Source organism: Megalobrama amblycephala, linkage group LG11 (assembly GCF_018812025.1).
Source record: "Megalobrama amblycephala isolate DHTTF-2021 linkage group LG11, ASM1881202v1, whole genome shotgun sequence".
NCBI lineage: Eukaryota > Metazoa > Chordata > Actinopteri > Cypriniformes > Xenocyprididae > Megalobrama > Megalobrama amblycephala.
In genome coordinates this window covers 702663-722633 of record NC_063054.1, presented here as the reverse complement: position 1 = coordinate 722633, position 19971 = coordinate 702663, and the positions used below count along the sequence as shown (strand labels likewise).

General features: G+C 37.5%; 1 protein-coding gene across 2 annotated transcripts; it reads right to left on the bottom strand.

Annotated features, from left to right (window-relative positions):
• Positions 1-1352: 1352 nt before the first annotated feature.
• Positions 1353-12820, bottom strand: tmem200a (transmembrane protein 200A). Of its 2 annotated transcripts, none has more exons than XM_048208205.1 (2): positions 12182-12820; positions 1353-3280 (listed from the first exon to the last, which is right to left on the bottom strand). In XM_048208205.1, exon 2 carries the CDS (start codon positions 3260-3262, stop codon positions 1784-1786), a length of 1479 nt encoding a protein of 492 aa, XP_048064162.1. In that variant the 5' UTR covers positions 3263-3280; positions 12182-12820; the 3' UTR covers positions 1353-1783. The 2 variants fall into 2 exon arrangements, with proteins under 2 accessions (XP_048064162.1, XP_048064163.1); XM_048208206.1 differs by lacking the exon at positions 12182-12820 and adding an exon at positions 11973-12150.
• Between the last annotated feature and the right edge of the window lie 7151 nt (positions 12821-19971).

Sequence of the window (19971 nt, the reverse complement as noted above, 5' to 3'; positions counted from 1 at the left end):
GATTTTTCTCCATATAATGGACTTCACTGGAGTTCAACGGGTTGAAGGTCCAAAAAATTATATACTTTTTAACCACAAATGCTTATTTTGCACTGCTCTGTGATGCTCCACGCATTGCGTAATCACATTGGAAAGGTCCAGTTTGGACCTTCAACCCTTTGATCCCAGCTGAAGTCCACTATATGGAGAAAAATCTTAGAATGTTGTCTGCAAAACACTATAAAGGAAAGGAAAACATTAAAAAGCATCATATGGCCCCTTACAAAGGTGCTGCCAGTTGCATAATTGTTAATGGACATTTAATGCTGTTGTAATGATAATTGTTTTGTTCGAAGTCACCATTATGGTGATCAGTGTTACACTTTTTTGGGGATATTTAAAGTGGTGGTGAAGTGTAAAAAATATGTGATTTTATGCGTCAGTTGTTGATTGGATGTCGAGATATGGGCGTGGCACTCAAATGTGTATGTAGATGAGCGTGAGCTCGTAGGGGCGGGGTTTAACAGACTAAATGATTGGAGCATCCTGTACACGTCACAAAAGAGAAGTCTGGCGTTTTACCAAAAGATCCAGCTATGACATTTTGATTAAACATTACAATTTAAATTTAGGACAAATTTAAAAAATAAACGTGCATAGATTAATTGTTCACAATAAGATTTATATCATGCATTTAGAAAATAAGGTGAATTTTCATTTAAAGTTCTTTCAGAAAGGTTATTAATGGTGTTTATAGTAGTTTACTGTCAACCAGAGTTGCAGAAAAAATTTAAGTTACAATACATTTTTGCAGTGTAAATTAAAACAGACCATAAGACCTTAAATGAGAAAAAAAATTGTCTCATTATTTACCTTCACGTATGCTATTTCTTTTCAGTGGATCGCAAAGAGAAAGTCAGCAAAATCTTCATAAAACTCTATTATATACGAGCACAGTTCATAGTGTCATGCTCCAAAAAGGACCAAAAAAAAAACCCCAAAAACAACAAACAATAAAATAATGATAAAATAATAATTCTGTGAATGTGATTTCAGAATTTACTATCAGCTAATATGAAAACTTCTTAGTCTATCACATGAAGCTATTGAAGCAAATGAGTTGTACTGACTACTTTTATTTTTTGTCCTTTTCTGACATATACAATCTATGTACTGTTTTCAGGAAGAGAGCTGTGTGAAAAGAGAAAAAGTAGCAGCATATGAACTGAGAGGAGCGTGATGATGAGTACATGATGACAGAATGGTCAGTTTTGTGTGAATTATCTTATTAATACGAGTGCTATAATAGACCTAGTTACAGGTAAATTAAATTATGCTTATGATGAAACTGTGTGCAACAAAGCAGGACGTTATCTGGAAAGGTCGTGTTTATTCTGAGAAACATAAATTATACATAGATAAGTTCTCTTCAAAAATATCAGTGTGTGTGTTTTAAACAATAAATTATTTAAAGTAAAATAACTAGCAGTGCTGGTACAACACACATACTGTACTCAAACAGACAATAGATCCTGTCTGAATGATAACAAAAACAATACAAACACATTTGAACAAGTTGCGCTAACCTGTTAGTTACTGAATTGTTTGCTCTACCCATACTTTTATTTACCATTACAGCTCACTTTTTGTATTTCAAATTCATGGTGAAATATCATTCTGAAAATCCAGTGAAAGAACAAAAAAAAAGCAGCACAACTGCCTAAGCTTTCTGTTCAAAAACTGTATTGCAGGCGATCAGTGAAGGCCAAAAGCCAGTGGGTTGACATTTGACACTGGCTCAGTTTTAAAATCTGGTCTCTGAGGTGCCTCTCTTCAGACTGCTGCTCATAAACTCATCATGCTCAAAGCTCAAGTTATTGTGAGACCTGGAGATCATTAGAAGTTTCTCCTTTTTAGTGTAGTCCTTCTTCATGGCCACTGGGGGCACTATAAGCCTGTCCATAGGGTCCTCTTTGTCCTCCAGTTTAGTGTATCCTTTACTATTACTGCGGTCCAATCTGGGCCAGCTAGGGTGTTTCCTCTGTTCAGGTTGGACAGTCAGCATTGTGGGCGCTCTCTCTAAATCCAGAGATTTGGAATGGGCTGACAACATGTGGAGGGAGTTATTGGAGCCGAAGTCTTTACGCGCCGCTCCAGGTGACAGGTATCTACCGCTGGTGGATCCAGGAGACAGCGAGGAACGTGAAGATGTGGAGGTAGGGGATTCGGTGGCCGAGTTGCTCCGGAGCAGCTGGACGCCCCGAGGCTTGAAAGCTTTGGCGACATCGGGAACGGGGACTGTCAACGACTCCATTGACGGAGGTCTAGAGTGTACCCTGTTCTGCTCCAATTCCTCTGTGATGCTGTCGATGTCAGGCTCGTCGATGACGCAGTTGTTGAGTTTGATGACGGGCAGCGTGAAGGCGCTGATGGAAGAAGAAACGATGGAGCGCGTTTGGCATTTCTTGAGCGCGCCACGCTTGTCCTCCCACCGACGAACACCCTCGTCCTGGAACCCAAAGATACATTCAGAACGGTCCTTGTAGGTAGGCGACAACAGGCCAAACCCGCCTCGGGCTTCGCTCATCAGACCCTCATCGTCCTCAGCCGAGCTGGTCCTGTGGGAGAACCGGATGTCACCATCCAGACCGGAGAAGGACATTAGCGTGTTTGCTGCGAGCCGTGAGGCAAACTGGCCATCCAGACCGAAGGAACGGATCTCTGTGTCCGCGTAGGGGCCCACGTAGGCCCCGTTCGTACACTTCTGCTCCTTAATCCGCAGGCTGTGAATGTCTATGACGGTCGAGTACATGTCCCTCATGTGGATGATCTTTGTCTCACGGTCCCTGTTCTCATGTAAGATGGCATTAGCACAGATGAAGATAAAAATCCCAATTCCCATGGTAAAAGGACCCAACATTTTCATCTTCTCGGAATGCAGGTGCTTCTCCAAGAATTGCGCGATGGAGCCCACCTGCGTATCGTTCACGGACAGCTTGCTCTCTGGTGTCTTCTGGGGGTCCTTATGAGGCCAGTATCCAAGAACAGCCATTGCAATGCCTGCCATGAGGATCAGCACTCCCAAAACCAGGAAGAATCCTGAGGCTGAATACAGGCGGATCTTCCCTCTCACCACCACCACATCAGCTCTAGGTTTACGCTTGGTGCTTTTCTTCTCCGGTGCATTGGCTGGGCTCTGGATTGGCAGATTATACTGAGAGCGGGTGGAGTCTTGTCTTTTCAGTGCCGCGAGCCCCGTGATCACCCCACCTGTGGCAATCATTGCTATGGCAATGCAAGCCTGCAAATAAAGGGATAAACAAGTGTTTAAGTAAGCTGGAGGCTTCAGCCAGTCTTATCTTTGATCTCTATCTCAGTACAGCTCTAGGCGTTAGGGAAATGTGCTGGTTTAAGCACTGTTGGGGTTTAAATGTTTTTATATCACAGCATTATATTGTTACCTTTGTCTTGCTTTATACACAGAGCAAGCAAAACAAAGTCATGCATAATTATGAAGTACACAAAAGAAAGAGAACAATGACTCAACATTACAATGTAACAAATCACAGCATGATGGAGCTTTAAGAAGATCTCTCCATGATTGTAAATGCAAATGTTTGAAATCAATGATAAAATAATTCTATAAATAAAAGACTGAAGCATTAGTCCAGAGTGACTGCCCCATTTACAAGTCTGGCAATGTGATTTTGACAGCCAAGGAAAATCAAGTATGCTGACACAACAAAAAAACTATATACAAATAAATTCTTTTATCAAATCTAAGAGATATTATGTATCAATTTACTAATCTGCTAGGAAAGAGCAAGTAAACTGTAATGTTTATTATCCCTATAATAATGTAAGACATGCTACTGCGCATGTAACACATGTATTAACCCCCGTAGCAGATCTATACAGGTGGAGCTGGGGAAGGTGGAGGGTTTCTGAAAGCACGCTGCAGACTGCTAACAGCAACATTACCGGTATTTGTTTGAATGTTGAGCCGCAGCTCATTGGCCACTGATGCAACAGCAACCAATCAGCTGTGCTATGTAGATAAAGACGTGATCGATACCAAATGAGTTAAAGACCTATCAGCCTGTGCCATCTAGAGTTTCATGCCGGAACTAGGTAATTAATAATCTTTATTTAGTTTAAAGTAATGAAAATGTTTTTAGTTTTAGTTAAAGGTGCCCTAGAATTTAAAAATTGAATTTACCTCAGCATAGTTAAATAATTAGAGTTCAGTACATGGAAATAACATACAGTGAGTCTCAAACACCATTGTTTCCTCCTTCTTGTGTAAATTTGATTTGTGCAAAAGACCTCTGAAGAACAGGCAAATCTCAACATAACACCGACTGTTACGTAACAGTCAGGATCATTAATATGTACACCCCCAATTTGCATATGCCAGCTCATGTTCAAGGCATTACACAAGGGCAGCCAGTATTAACGTCTGGAACTGTGCACAGCTGAATCATCAGACTAGGTAAGCAAGCAAGAACAACAGCGAAAAATGGCAGATGGAGCAATAATAACTGACATGATCCATGATATCATGATATTTTTAGTGATATTTGTAAATTGTCTTTCTAAATGTTTCGTTAGCATGTTGCTAATGTACTGTTAAATGTGGTTAAAGTTACCATCGTTTCTTACTGTATTCACGGAGACAAGAGCCGTCGCTATTTTCATTTTTAAACACTTGCAGTCTGTATAATTCATAAACACAACTTCATTCTTTATAAATCTCTCCAACAGTGTGTAATGTTAGCTTTAGCCACAGAGGACTATCAAACTCATTCAGAATCAAATGTAAACATCCAAATAAATACTATACTTATGCGATTAGACGTTGCATGACGAACACTTTGTAAAGATCCATTTTGAGGGTTATATTAGCTGTGTGAACTTTGTTTATGCAATGTATTATAGAGTCGAGAGCTCGGGGGCGGGGAGCGCGAGCATTTAAAGGGAAAGCACGCTGAATCGGCGCATATTTAATGATGCCCCAAAATAAGCAGTTAAAAAATTTAATAATAAAAAAATCTATGGGGTATTTTGAGCTGAAACTTCACAGACACATTCAGGGGAAACCTTAGACTTATATTACATCTTGTGAAAAAGGGTTCTAGGGCACCTTTAATAATAACCCTGCTCACTAGGCCCTCTACACCTCCAATGTGCAATCCTACACCAATCCTTATTCTTTTTTATAAATGTTGTCCATATATTAATTTGCAAGTAAACCCTTAAATGACATATTTATGTTGGAGACAGCCTTGTGGTCAGCAATGCTTTGGCTGACCTGAATTTCAGTCCTGTCTGTTCCTATCCAATTGCTTCCTGTTCCTTCTCAAGCTCTCCTGCCAAACAAAAATCCCCAAAATATAACTTTAAATTTGTATTTATTTATGTATTTTTTATAGTGAGCTGACTTTTGGTAGTTTGGATAAGCATTTTGAGACACATGAGTGACATTACAGCACATTCTTCAGTTCTATATTAATGCACAATGTTACTACATGTCTTGGCAACCATAAGATTGATTCCAGTATGCTCCGGCAAAAAATATCATATTTTGTCCTCCGCCTGCACACAGCTTTCACAATGTGGCGTTCTCTGGTAGAAGTGTATGAGGATTTTTCAGTCTTGCTCCTGTAAGATTGTGTCCTGCTCAGGTGTCATAGGCTAGTTCTTTTCATTTACCATCAGTGAAAATTGAAAGCGAGAGAAAGTAAGAAAATTCATTGTATTAAAGGAATAGATGTATTATGTAGGCGTACCGTAAGGTGAGTATTGACAAACGCAGAAGCTCAGAGGATAGAGCAAAACAAAATGCCATGAATTAGATCTCTAAAACAAGGAGTTTTGAAGAAAAACGTTAGAGGATTTCGATTTAATAGGAGCTACATCATGCATCGAGTCAGAGGACACCCTTCTGCCGGAACTCGACTCGCGGATGGCCAGAAGCCAGTGATTATGGTCTATAAAGTTTTAAATATGGATATTCTTCTAACAAAAACCATTTGTTTCACTTCAGAAGGCCTTTATTAAACCCTGGAGCCGTATGGATTACTTTTATGATGGATGGATGTGCTTTTTTGGAGCTTCAAAAACCCAGACACTATTCAATGCCATTATAAAGCTTGGAAGAACCAGGATATAACTCCAATTGTGTTCGTCTGAGAGAAGAAAGTCATATACATCTAGGATGGCTTGAGGGTGAGTAAATCATGGGATAATTTTTTTGAATTTTTGGGTGAACTATCCCTTTAACACTCTTTTTATTTGTTTATTTTAACATGCAAAGTTGAAGAAAAAAAGTTTTGTAAAAATCCTTTACAGCCTATAAGAAATAAATATAGATTTATTAAGGTCCTTTCACACCAAGGACGATAACTATAATGATAAAGATATAGTTTTTTTTAAAAAAATCATTCTAAAAAGAACTCCAGAGTAAACACTTCAACTATAATGATAACGGCATAGATCGATATCATATGAATCACATTCAGAGCGATTTTTTCCAGCTGATGATCGATAAAAACATTGACAGCCAATCAGAATCCATCAGAGCTCCATCATTTAAAGCAGCAGATGACAAAACTGCAGTGCACTTATAATGAACAGAAAGATAGTGTTGGTGTGGACGCTGATATAGTTATCTTTATAGTTATCATTCTTGCAGTGAACGGGCTTTAACAAAAATTTACCTTTGGTTATTTTCAAAGTTTTTTATCTACAGTACCTTTTTTTAATAAAGCATTAGCATCTGTAGCACAAACGGATCTGATTTCATGCTTAGACATATTGCCCGAGTGATACTAGCCACCTGCGCCTGAAAAAGTAATTACATATTTCATCAAATGAAACAGCCAAAAGAGTTTACAGGCATAAGAGGACAGCTTTTGTCAAGAGGCCAGTTTTTATTGATCGATCAATTGATGACTACAGTGATGGTAAATGTCAAAACACACAGAGGTTGAAGGTGAACCCACACATTCAGAGTCTAGGAAGAGATATCGGTGGCGTTTTTCTCTTCTGGTGTTGACTCTTTGGGTAAACTCTTCAAATATCTGTAAGAGAGGGCGAAACATTGTCTTCTAACCTCTTCTAATAAATGAATGAATAGATGAGTTTACAAATAAATCAAATGGTCAGTCCACTATGAAATCATTAGGGAGGAGACAAGACAAAGATTAAACATGGTCTACTTCCACTGGGATTTTCATTTCCTTTGTTTGCATTAAATTTTCACTATATTTTACCTTATCAAATCTTTATTAGCTTCACATCTAATTATATGCAAATGAATTTTAATCAGCACTAAACAGGTGGTGCCTCAGGCCCTGTAATTAGCTGGCTCTTGTATGGTGTTGTGTTTATAAGAGAATGAAGGTTGTGAAGTCAGTGATTGTTGATGCGAGCGGTGCGATACATACACAAACTTATTCTGCTAAAAGGCAACAAAGCCGTGAAAATAAAATGTTAACAGAGTTGGAAGCTTGAGGATAGAAGAGGTGGAGATTATATAAACAAACATTAGAACAAAAGCACACATTATGAGATCATAGCCAACAGTCTGGAAACGGGTACTTTCCTCTGAACAATGCTTTAACTCTCAATGAGCCGTTTCTAATCGCCTGTGTGTTTATCAGCAGCTTCAAACATCTAATCTTCAAACGTGTGCTCCACACACTGCAAAAAGACATTCACAATCGCTTATCTCTTAATCAATATTTTAGGCATTGTTTTCAGTAAAGCTACAGAGGAACTGTGACACAAGAAAACACTTTTAAGAACATTTCACAAAGTGCTAATAACAGGCAACAACCCACTAGTTGACTTGAAACTCAATTTCGGGTAGGAGATATCACACTAGTTTTTGCTGAAATCCTGCTCTATTCTGCCAGAGGTCTCTCTCACACACACACACACACACACACACACACACACAAACTCTCACACTTCACTCTCATTCCATGACACTAATGTAAAACCAGACTTCATTCACCCCAATGGAAAGCATATTTACACTCTGAATTGTTCCCTATCCCCTATATAGTGCACTATGTGGCATTCACCATAAAGAAAACTGTAATTGTGTGACCACGTCAGTGAATAAACATACAGATCCGCTAATGGTCTGGCGGTAGAACCTTTGTTAAGCGTGTCAGAGGTTCTGGGTTCTAATCCGCCCTTATATAGTTTTTTTCTCATTAAACCAAAGATGATCATCAGTGATTGTATACCAAGAACAGGGTGCATTTTGTTTTGTGATTTTGCCGGAACGAATAGAGAGTCTCCGCAGTGGTTAGCGATAGATTGAAGCGCTCATGAGCACTCAGCGTGATTTCAGAAACAACACATTCCAGCGCCAGATCGCGTCTTATTTAACTCTGCTAGCCAACTAGAGATGTTTAATTATTATTAGATGCATCTGTACCGCGAGATGATTCAGAAAGTGGTGGGGACAATATTGACCCTGGCGAAAAGTGGTGTGGCATGTCCCACCCGCAAACATATGACTTCAGATTCTAGACAGCATTTGATTGGACAGAAAATCTAATGAGATGCTGAAGTGCATCAAAATCGTTGATCCATACCGGCGGAAGTTAGTGATTATGAAGTAAATGTTTATGTCTAAATGTGAATGTTGTCATTGTTTTGGCGCACACTAGCTTATAGATAACAGTAAGGTGAACATATTCATACTTTAAAGCAAAAAAACTGCAATTTTGATTTCATAGGGATTTTAATGTCAAATTGGTGAATACTGCAGTTACCCATTTGCCCAGTATTAACCTATTTTTTAAATATATTTGTATTCACATTTTCTTTTTGATAAAATATTTCAGACCTTGGCAAAACTAGAAAAATTTATATTTGCTACAAAAATGCCCAAATACTCATATGATTTTTCCAGTTCTAGAAATCACATTTTGAAAATTAGACTACTTCATATATCCAGTTTTTACATGACAGTGGGAAGCCTTGTTCGCAAAGAGAAAAAACAAACAGTTGTTGAGAATTGAAAATATTAAAATAAGAAATATCTCAAATCTTAGTTGTTTTAGCTAATTTAAAATTTAGTTTTGTCTTATTTTATTTCTCCCCCTGGTTGTGAACCACTACACTTCACTTTAAAAACACACAGCACAGCTTCAAAAATGCATGATTAAAATGTTAATTTTGTAATTATTTTTATTTTTTACTAACTTAGCTGACAAGAAAATGCAAAATTAAACCAAATATCCAAACATTTTAAATAATAATTTAAAAACATACAGTACTGTGCAAAAGTCTTAGGCACGTCAGTATTTTCACCCTCCAAAAAAGGTTTTAAGCCAGTTATTTATATCTTTTGCTGTAGTGTGTCAATAGGAAATATCCATTCACATTTCCAAACATTCATTTTGCCATTAATTGTAATAATCCAGTGAGATTTTTGAATACACAAGGAGTCTGACAACTGTAACATCTAACAAAAAAGTGAAATTCGTTCTTCGTCTTTTGAATTTGAGTGTGCATTTTTATCTTAAGTTCAATGAATAGTCAAAGTTCACATTTTAATTGAACAGTTCTAATAGATGGCAATACTGGCTGTTGCTTTTAATGCATATGTGTGTTTTGAGCAGCATGTGTTTTTTCCAGTGTGCAAATATGAAGGAAAAATATGACACTTGCAGTGTCAAACAGACATAAGAAGTATAAAAGAGTGTAAAGGTGACGGAACTCCATACAGTCCTCTGCTGGTCAGGTGAAATATTACAAAGGTGTCATAGCTGTGCATTTGACAAACAAATGTGTAACTCATGATCAGAAATCATATTTTGAAACATGGATCTTCAACCCCGCTCCTAGAGATCTACTGTCCTGCAGAGTTTAGCTCCAACCCTAATCAAACACACCTGAACCAGTTTATTTAAATGATTTACAAGCTGAAAATATTTCACATTTAAACCCAACATGAAACAGCGTTCACCCACTGAAGCTGTGCTGTGTTGTGTTGTAAACTGAAGAAGCGGCTCATAATACAGTGTTTTGAGTGGCTCAGATCACAGTAATTTGGATTGTTTTTTTAAAATCAGTAATATTTTTGTGGATAGAAAGCTATAGCATTTTACCAGTTTTGTAACAAGAAGCAATTTTCCACCAAAATACTGTAAAAGCAGGTCTACTGTCAAGCTATACCACAAGAACATGATAAAATTAAGACAGTTATTGCACTGAAAAACAAAATCTCATTCAGTATGATAATTGCCAGTGAGCTCTTGTATTGGCCTTGTTGTAGTAATGTAAGATTAGAGTAGTTTCGTAAGCTTTCTCAAGGCTGTTTCTAGACATGCCGATCTCGCCTAGAGCAGCACAATGGTGAGACACTTCACAACTGAGACTGTTATGAAACTCTCTAACAGAAAAACTGTTCCAGAGCCTCCACCGCTCGCTATCGTCAGTAACAGAGTCTAAACGATTACAAAAACTCTTGTCTCAAAGGGATATTTCACCCAAAACTGAAAATTCTGTCATCGTTTACTCACCCTCAAGTTATTCCGGTATGAGTTTCTTTCTTCTGCTGAACACAAAAGAAGATAATTTGAGTAATCAACTGTCTGGTTACCAACATTCTTCAAAATATCTTCTTTTGTGTTCAGCAGAAGAAAGAAAGAACTTGAGGGTGAGTAAATGACATGATTTTCATTTTTGGGTGAAATATCCCTTTAATGCTGCCGGAAAAGTGAGGAAAATGGTGGATTAAGAAATAGGGTTAATTTTCATATCATGCTACAAACTGTGTAAAAAAAAAAAAGCAAAGCATAGTAATTTAGACAAAGAGATTTTTTGTGTTGAACCCTGAAACAGATGTTTCTATGGCCTAGATATAATATATTTAGGGCTTTATTAAAACATTGCTCTTCAGTTTATCGTTGTTCTATTACAAAAACATGCAATATTTTTAAAGTGGCTATATGTAAGAATTTCCATGTATTAATGTCAATATGTGAACAACACATAACGAAACATAAAACCAAGACCTTCCCTGACTTCCTTGGTTGTCTAGACTGATTTCATATGAAGAACTCGGACAGGTTTTGCCAGGAAAATCAAAAGGATGTGACGTTTACGCTCCCGAGAGACTCTCTTCCGTTCAATCACACATGAAACTAATGCTTATACAATGTTCAGGATAATGCTGAAAGAGCCATTAATACAAACTATAGTCTCACATAGCCTGATCTATATAGTCTATAGTCTCATATACTTCATAATCAAACTATAATATGTAATTTTGTCGACATGACACCTGAATCTCAGAGCTGGTTCAAACATATTCGCATCAGTATGATCAGATGCTTTCTGAACTGCTGTTTTCTCATTTTTGTTGTTTATTTTGTTATTGAGAGGAAAGTGTGCAGCACATATTTGCATATTCATCTAAATGTGGGCGGAGTTGAGATGTTCGTTAACAAAGGCACTTCCAACTTCTTTTTATTTCTAAGTGAATAACAAAAATAACTTCGGCATGAGTATATCGGTTACGCAAGCAATAAGTTCTGCTGCAGTTCACTTAATGGCCACCGGTGTCGCTAATAACAAGGGTTTCTGAATTCTACATATAGGCTAACCCCTAAAATGTATTCATACATGTGTAAATATGTGTATAATTATAAGTGTGTATACTTTACTTTTTTTTATTTTGTTCTGAGTTAGAATCAAAGAATATATTGAGAGACTGTCTTGATTGTGACGAGATTCCTGTATGAATATATATATATATATATATATATATATATATATATATATATATATATATGACTACCCACGATCATCTGCTGTTCATAAGCACAAATCTGTGTGTGTGTGTGTGTGTGTGTGGGTGGCAAAAGTAATAAAGTCCTCTGCAGCTCAATGATCATATCGATCATACATATGCTCTCCAATACTGGTCTTGTGTTCATCTGCTCATCTGATGGAGAGATACTGACCTTTAACAAACCTGCTGAACATTTCCTTTATCGCATCATAAACAGAACCAAGAAAAACACTGGAGACGTGAAGAAATACATCTGAAGTCTGCGCGTAATGACGAACAATCCATGTAATCCACAAAAAACGACCACCAGATCCAGATATTTGTACTGATTTACGATGCAGTGGATGATAAAGCGGATGTTTACTGAGCAATAATACACACCTGTCAGCTGAGATCCTCCTCCTGGTGTTATGTGTCCATTACGCACAAGTAGATCTCACGATCATCATCATATTTCCGCTCCACCGTAGAGGACGATTTAACTAATACTTTGCTTTAAAAGCTGTTTTTTTGCAGTTTCATAATTCAGTCCGTCGGATTCTCTGTGTTTGGATGTTTGGAGAGAAAACTTCCATCTGAGCGCGCGCGTCCTCTCCATCTCAACCCAGCGCGCGCCAGCAGCTGGATACGCGCTCGAGACAAACTTCGCGATTCTTAAGCAGGCAGAAAATGTGATCTGAATGAGAATATCTCGAAACGAAAAAAGTTTGTCTCTTCTTTTTCTTCTGTTTTTTTTTTTTTTTCTTTCTTTCAGTCCCTCCAATCAAACGTCTTCCCTCGTCTATAAATCCACAATAAACAATGCAAAGGCGAGCGGGATTTCCCTGATTTCACTCAGATGTTTGAATAATCCTATCAAACAGACGAGGTCGTGTCGATATAAGTCACTCATGTTTGGTTGCATTATTGCATTAAATAATAAACGCGTTGTGAAGTATCTCCTCGAGACCGAGGGTCGAATCGTTTGTAATGGGCAGAGCGCGCGAGCTTTGCCTTTGTACTCCCACGTGACGCTATTCCAGATGACGCACATTGACAGAGGGAGAGAGAGAGCGTGCGAATTTTAATAATTAATTTGTGTGGGATAAAAAAATTTTTTCGCAAACACAGTATGTTAGAGCAACACAACACTGACACGATCATTTCTTGGATGTAAATATTTCTGTAGGCTACACGTACAGAGTATTTAAACAAGCACAGCTGCTGTCATCAGAATCTCTCCATGTGTGCAGCTTTTATTACTGAAGATGCACTTTGTTTGAAATATAGTCTCGCGCAGCGATATAACAGGTTGAGAGTGTGGGCTGAGACTGTACAGACACTGACAGGGTCTAGAACTCTGATTGAGCTGGAGGGAGATTTTGATGACATGAGTCAGTTTAATAACACCACACTATTTGGATCCAACAACTCATATTTAATTTGGTCTCGATAGCTTACCCATGCGCAATGAAATCAAAATGGACACATTTTTTCTTCTTCTTTTATGGAACATTGCAGTATGATTTATTTGTGCACATCATTTTTTTAAATTCATGTTCCTCATAATCTTGAATCAGAATATCTTCCTCTTGCAGCATCTCTTCTCTTCTCTGATGATGAGGGCGGGGCAACCTGTCACTCACATGAGATCCACCAATAGCACACCACAACCATCCAATCAATTCCCCACAGACAAAATCAAGCCCCGCCCTACATTTGTTCTTGCTCCATTCCCTTGATTTACTATTTAATTCCTTCAATTTACTATTTCGTTTCCACGATTTACTATTTCGTTTCCTCGATTTACTATTTTGTTTCCTCGATTTACTATTTAGTTTCCTCGATTTACTATTTTGTTTCCTCAATTTACTATTTCATTCCCTCGATTTACTATTTCATTCTCTTGATTTACTATTTCATTTCCTCGATTTACTATTTCATTTCCTCGATTTACTATTTAGTTTCCTCGATTTACTATTTCGTTTCCACGATTTACTATTTCGTTTCCTCGATTTATTATTTAGTTTCCTCGATTTACTATTTTGTTTCCTCGATTTACTATTTAGTTTCCTCGATTTACTATTTCGTTTCCACGATTTACTATTTCGTTTCCTCGATTTACTATTTAGTTTCCACGATTTACTATTTTGTTTCCTCGATTTACTATTTAGTTTCCACGATTTACTATTTCATTTCCTCGATTTACTATTTAGTTTCCTTCGATTTACTATTTTGTTTCCTCGTTTCCTCGATTTACTATTTTGTTTCCTCGATTTAATATTTAGTTTCCTCGATTTACTATTTTGTTTCCTCGATTTAACTATTTAGTTTCCTCGATTTACTATTTAGTTTCCACGATTTACTATTTCATTTCCTCGATTTACTATTTCGTTTCCTCGATTTACTATTTCGTTTCCTCGATTTACTATTTAGTTTCCTCGATTTACTATTTCGTTTCCACGATTTACTATTTCGTTTCCTCGATTTACTATTTAGTTTCCTCGATTTACTATTTTGTTTCATCGATTTACTATTTAGTTTCCTCGATTTTCTATTTCGTTTCCTCGATTTAATATTTCGTTTCCTCGATTTAATATTTCGTTTCCTCGATTTACTATTTCGTTTCCACGATTTACTATTTCATTTCCTCGATTTACTATTTAGTTTCCACGATTTACTATTTAGTTTCCTTGATTTACTATTTCGTTTCCTCGATTTACTATTTTGTTTCATCGATTTACTATTTAGTTTCCTCGATTTTCTATTTCGTTTCCTCGATGTAATATTTCGTTTCCTCGATTTAATATTTCGTTTCCACGATTTACTATTTCATTTCCTCGATTTACTATTTAGTTTCCTCGATTTACTATTTAGTTTCCACGATTTACTATTTAGTTTCCTCGATTTACTATTTCATTCTCTCGATTTACTATTTAGTTTCCTCGATTTACTATTTAGTTTCCTCGATTTACTATTTCGTTTCAGACATAATCAAGTTACCACGCTAAATGAATTCATAATATAAAAATCCTTTGAAATTAATAAATGAAGACTTGTTTCGTCCAGAGTTTTTGAACGAATCTCTTGAATGAATCATTACGTTTTAACAGTCACTGGTCGCCATCTACTGGCATAACAATGTAATAGATTCAATATTTTTTTAATCTCATTTGTGATGTCAGTGTTTATATGTAAACTATAAATGTTCACCCCAGTACTTTCATTGTTATTTAATGTTTGCAACACAGAAATACTGTTTGTGAAGCTGTTTCAGACATAGCTTATGACCGCGACTCTCTCTGGCTCAGTGGCAGCGCAAAGCAGGTTTAAATATTCTGGTGTGATGATCGTAGTTTCAAAGGTTTAATAGACATAGCCGAATCATTGCCATTTAGGAATAAAATCGTGTGTGCATTTGAATCGAAATCACCATCTTTTAATGATTAATCATGCATACATATGGGATTATATAGCCTATTTTCGATGTCATATTTGTACCACTAGCAGACCTCAAAATTAACCCGGGCCCCCGCTTAGCCAGTTTATTTTAAAAAGAAAAATAAGCTAAAATATCTTACATTTATATTTTCTCTGAGACAAAAAGGTGTAGTGTTAGAATGTAAACTGTGTCTAGCTTGTTTGTCCACAGCTGAAAGACCGTTTTAAATCAGTAAATTACAGATAATAAAGAAAACAAAAGGTCAGAGGAACACACACACACAATCACTTCTTTCTTTTAAAGGCTTAGTTCACTTCAGAACTCAAATTTCCTGATAATTTACTCACCCTCATGTCATCCAAGATGTTTATGTCTTTCTGTCTTCAGTGGAAAAGAAAAGGTTATAAGCATATAATGTTTATTTTTTTATTAAATGTCTGATGGTTTCTCTAGATAAGACTCTTATTCCTCGTCTGGGATCATGTAGAGCTCTTTGAAGCTGCACTGAAACTGACATTTGGACCTTCAACCCGTTGAACCCCAGTGAAGTCCACTATATGGAGAAAAATCCTGGAATGATTTCCTTCATTTCTTTTCCACTGAAGAAAGAAACACATGAACATCTTGGATGACATGAGGGTGAGTAAATTATCAGGAAATTTGAATTCTGAACTGAACTAATCCTTTAAGCTTTGGGAAAGTCATTTGCTGAATTAGACACTGATTTATTTTCAGTAAAATTCACACAATCTGTTCACAGGGTTTTCTTGAGCAGTAGTTCCTCCTGCACATGGCGGCTAAGGAGTTAATGTACTAAAATCCTTTATCTAAAAGACTACAGATGTCGGCATCTGTCTGGTTTCCTGTGTTTATGCTGTGCATAGCTGAGTTCACAGGCTTTCTCTCTCACACACGTTAATATACAATCTCTCCTCGCTCTTTCTGTCTCTCACTCTCTAACAGACAACATGTGCTATTTCCTCTTAAAACTTCTTTATTTGACACCCTTTTGTGGTGATAAGATATTTATCTAATGCATTAACAGCTTTTAAAGATTTATTTTTTGATGTTTTGTTATCTTGTTAAATTGTGGAGTATCTCAACAGCCGTTTATGAGCTGAATGATGAATCACTGTCTGGCCAAATGAGATCTCACTGTGGAGATAAAGGTTAGATCATAGCACTACAGCACACCACGAGTGGAACACTCATTACTTGCTTTCGGGAAAGAGCTTTTGGATGTCGACTGAACGACTGGACAGGGATAAACGGAACACACTGACAGACAGCAAAGTGAAAACCGCATTACCCACGAGACATTGTTTAATTTTAATGATGAATTACAGTAATTGTCTGTGTGTTTGTCTTCCTGCCGCTCTCTTCTCTATCTCACCTTTATTTGATTGACACTGTGGTTAACTGAGAAACAATGAGCTGTTTAGAAAATAATGGATCGCTGTACAGTCTTTGAGAGGGAGATCTGCGTCTAATAAACCTACTGGATGGAGCAGTTTAGTGCTGTTAAAATGACATGTTTTGTCCTCTCTTCAAACATCTGTACACACATGCTATCTCAGAAAGAAATCTGCACATCTGGGATGAGTTTTCTTTGCTTTTTTAACACAGGCCCTATATCCCTACTCTTAAAAAAGACGGAATAAACAAAAGTTTGACATCAGTATTCTTGGTATCCATGAAAGCATTACTGAATTCTGCTCATGAACAGGATCTCATAGCATGCGTAGCCTGTGTCTGATGAATATTTTATTCAAGCGGAGCGTAGGCAGCAGGAGCTTGTGTAGTGTAATACATATTCCTGCTGTATTCATGTGTTTTTCAGTGCTGTCATCACAACAGATGTTTCAGGTGAGTACAGTACATCCACACACACTATAAAGGGACGTTCACAAGGACAATAGTTATAATGATAGCTCTGTTGAAAATAAAGGCACTAAAACAAGGTTTTTCACAGCGCCATTGAAGATCTGTTTTTGGTTCCCCAAAGAATCTTTCAGGAAACAGTTCTTAAAAGAACCACTTTTTCTTAGTGTGAAGAACATTTTAAAGGGGACCTATAATGCCCTTTTCACAAGATGTAATATAAGTCTCCTAGAATGTGTGTGTGAAGTTTCAGCTCAAAATCCCCCACAGATCATTTATTATAGCTTGTCAAATTTGCCCCTATTTGGGTGTGAGCAAAAACACGCCGTTTTTGTGTGTGTCCCTTTAAATGCAAATGAGCTCCACTTTGCGGGCGGAGCTTTAACAGCTCAACAACAACAAAGCTGGAGAATCTCACGCAGCCAAAATGACGAAAGTGTTCAGCCTTACATTGTTCAAACCGGAGTCGACACTGATGGAGAGACTCAGGAAGAAGTTACAACTTTTAGACGTTTCTGAATGGTTAGTGGATAAATTGATGTAGTTGCTGTGGAGTTGATTCAACTCATCCACTAGCATGTGCCGTCATGTTCATCTTTTGTGTTGAATTGACCCTCGTTTGTGAAGCAGTCCGGCGTAAAATGACGACATGACAACAACACTCGACTACAACAACTCTTCCTCTTCTCTAAAGCAGCCCAACATGGCCCCGCCCCCTTTGTTGCGTGCTCTCGGGGGCGGGGTTTATGTAAATGTTGGGATTTGTGATGTCAGTAACCCAGGAAGAAGCTTGTTTAGTGAGAAACTCGTTGAGAAACTTTGAGTGTCGTAACTTTGCAGATGTTGTTTATGATCAAACAGCAACATTACACACTAACTAAAGTTAAAAAAGTCAAATCATAATCAACCACCCCTTTAATAATAATAAAATAAGAACTTTTTCCACTATAAAGAACCTTTTGTGGAACAGAAAGGTTTCATGGATGTTAAAGGTTCTCCATGGAGCCATCGATGCCATTAAAGAGCCTTTATTTTTAAGAGTCTAGCTTATGATAGAAGAATAGACATAAATTTGCCTTTCCATGATAATCTTCTCATCTTCTAGGATTCTCAAATCTTAAATGCGTTACTTCAAAAAGAATGCCTTTTATTGTCAAAAGTGAGTCCAACACAAGTCGTCTGCCACATCGGGTTGGTAAATGAGGAGAAATGAACCGCCCCTGTGAAAAATTACCCGGTGATGATTTCCCACCTATATCACAACTAAACAAGAGGTGCCAAGTGTGAGTATACAAACTGTGTGAATAACGTTTGAGAGCTACGGTGGAGGAGTAAATGTTCAGTTTAGCTATAACAATATCTTAGTTCTTCACATAACACTGATACTTTTGATACTCGTGATACTTTTACTTGTACGTTCTGCCCAACATCTCCTTTTGTGCTCCGTGGAAAGAAATGAGTGGATGATGATATAATTTAAGAGTGAACTGCTCCTTCAAGCACAGAAATTCTTTGCTACTTAAGTGTCAAGACTAGATGACAAGATAATTGTTGGGAAAATGTGTGCTAAACCTTTGAATTTGTAGCACTTTACAACAACAGCTTCATTTTCTACACAAGCGTGTAATTCAGCCAGCGTTACAGAAGGTGGATAGAGACGTGAGTCTGAGAGCAGTGGAGGATGAATCTGACGCCGCAGACAGCGTAGGTGTGATCACTATAGTCAAAGAGAGTCTAAAAATAGGCACGTTCTTCTCTTAATGAGAGCTTTTCTGCACATGATGGAGGGGGAAATATCAAGAATCCCACCTGGCATTGAAGCAGGATTTTGGTATTTGCTCTCGCATTTAATTATTCATGAAAAGACGATCATCTCAAAAGAGCGCTGAGGAAAGCCTGATGCCGTCATGAATGCCAGATATCCTCATATGCTTCTTGCATTAGAAACACACGTACTGTACATACACTTAGTCAGGTTTTTGGGTAATTATGGGTAAAAGCTCCACTTATAATGAGTTAAGATTATGTAAAGTGCAAGAATTATACTGTGCTGACAACTCTGTGTTGAATCTCTGTCTTCTGTTACATAATGTTTGAGTCCAGATCAGGGTAATTCAGACAACAGATGGATTTCCCTTCATCAGCCTTCACATACACCAGCGGTATGTTATGTTTCGAGCCAACACACGTGACAGATAAAACCCTTGAAAAGGTGTTTGTGGTGGGAGCTTGTTAAACATAAACTGAAGACTAGTTCACACTGCCTCAACAAACACCAACCCATCCACGACCACTGAAATATGGGCCATGTTCAGACTGCCAGAAAAAATATGATTTATTGCATATCCCGATTTTATCCAGATGGGTTTTTGAAAGTCTGGAAACATAAAATCAGATTTTTATTTTTTTTTTCTTCAAATTTGATTCAATTTGGAGGTGATTTGAATTGCAATTCCAATCAGATCTTTACAGATGCGTCTCAGTCTGGACGCTCTGGCTGCTCAAACCGGATTTTAACTGGTCTTTTGCGTCACTCTTAACGTGACGTACAGCGATAACATCAAAACTGGTGATGGAAATGCCGGAAGTATTCATACTAAGGGTGTAACGGTACACAGAAGTTACGGTTCGGTATTGGTTTTGGGGTCACGGTTCGATACGGTCACACTTTAGTCCAATTCTCACTATTATGTATGACTTTTGCCTCAATAAACTATACCTAATTTACTTAACCCTTATGTTATGTTGGGGATGTTTTCATCCACTATGGGGTGTTGTTGAGTCTTAATTTGGCCACAACTTTCTCTGTGATTCAGCAAATGGAACGATTTTTGGTGACAAATCTTATTTTGATACATATTTTGGGAAA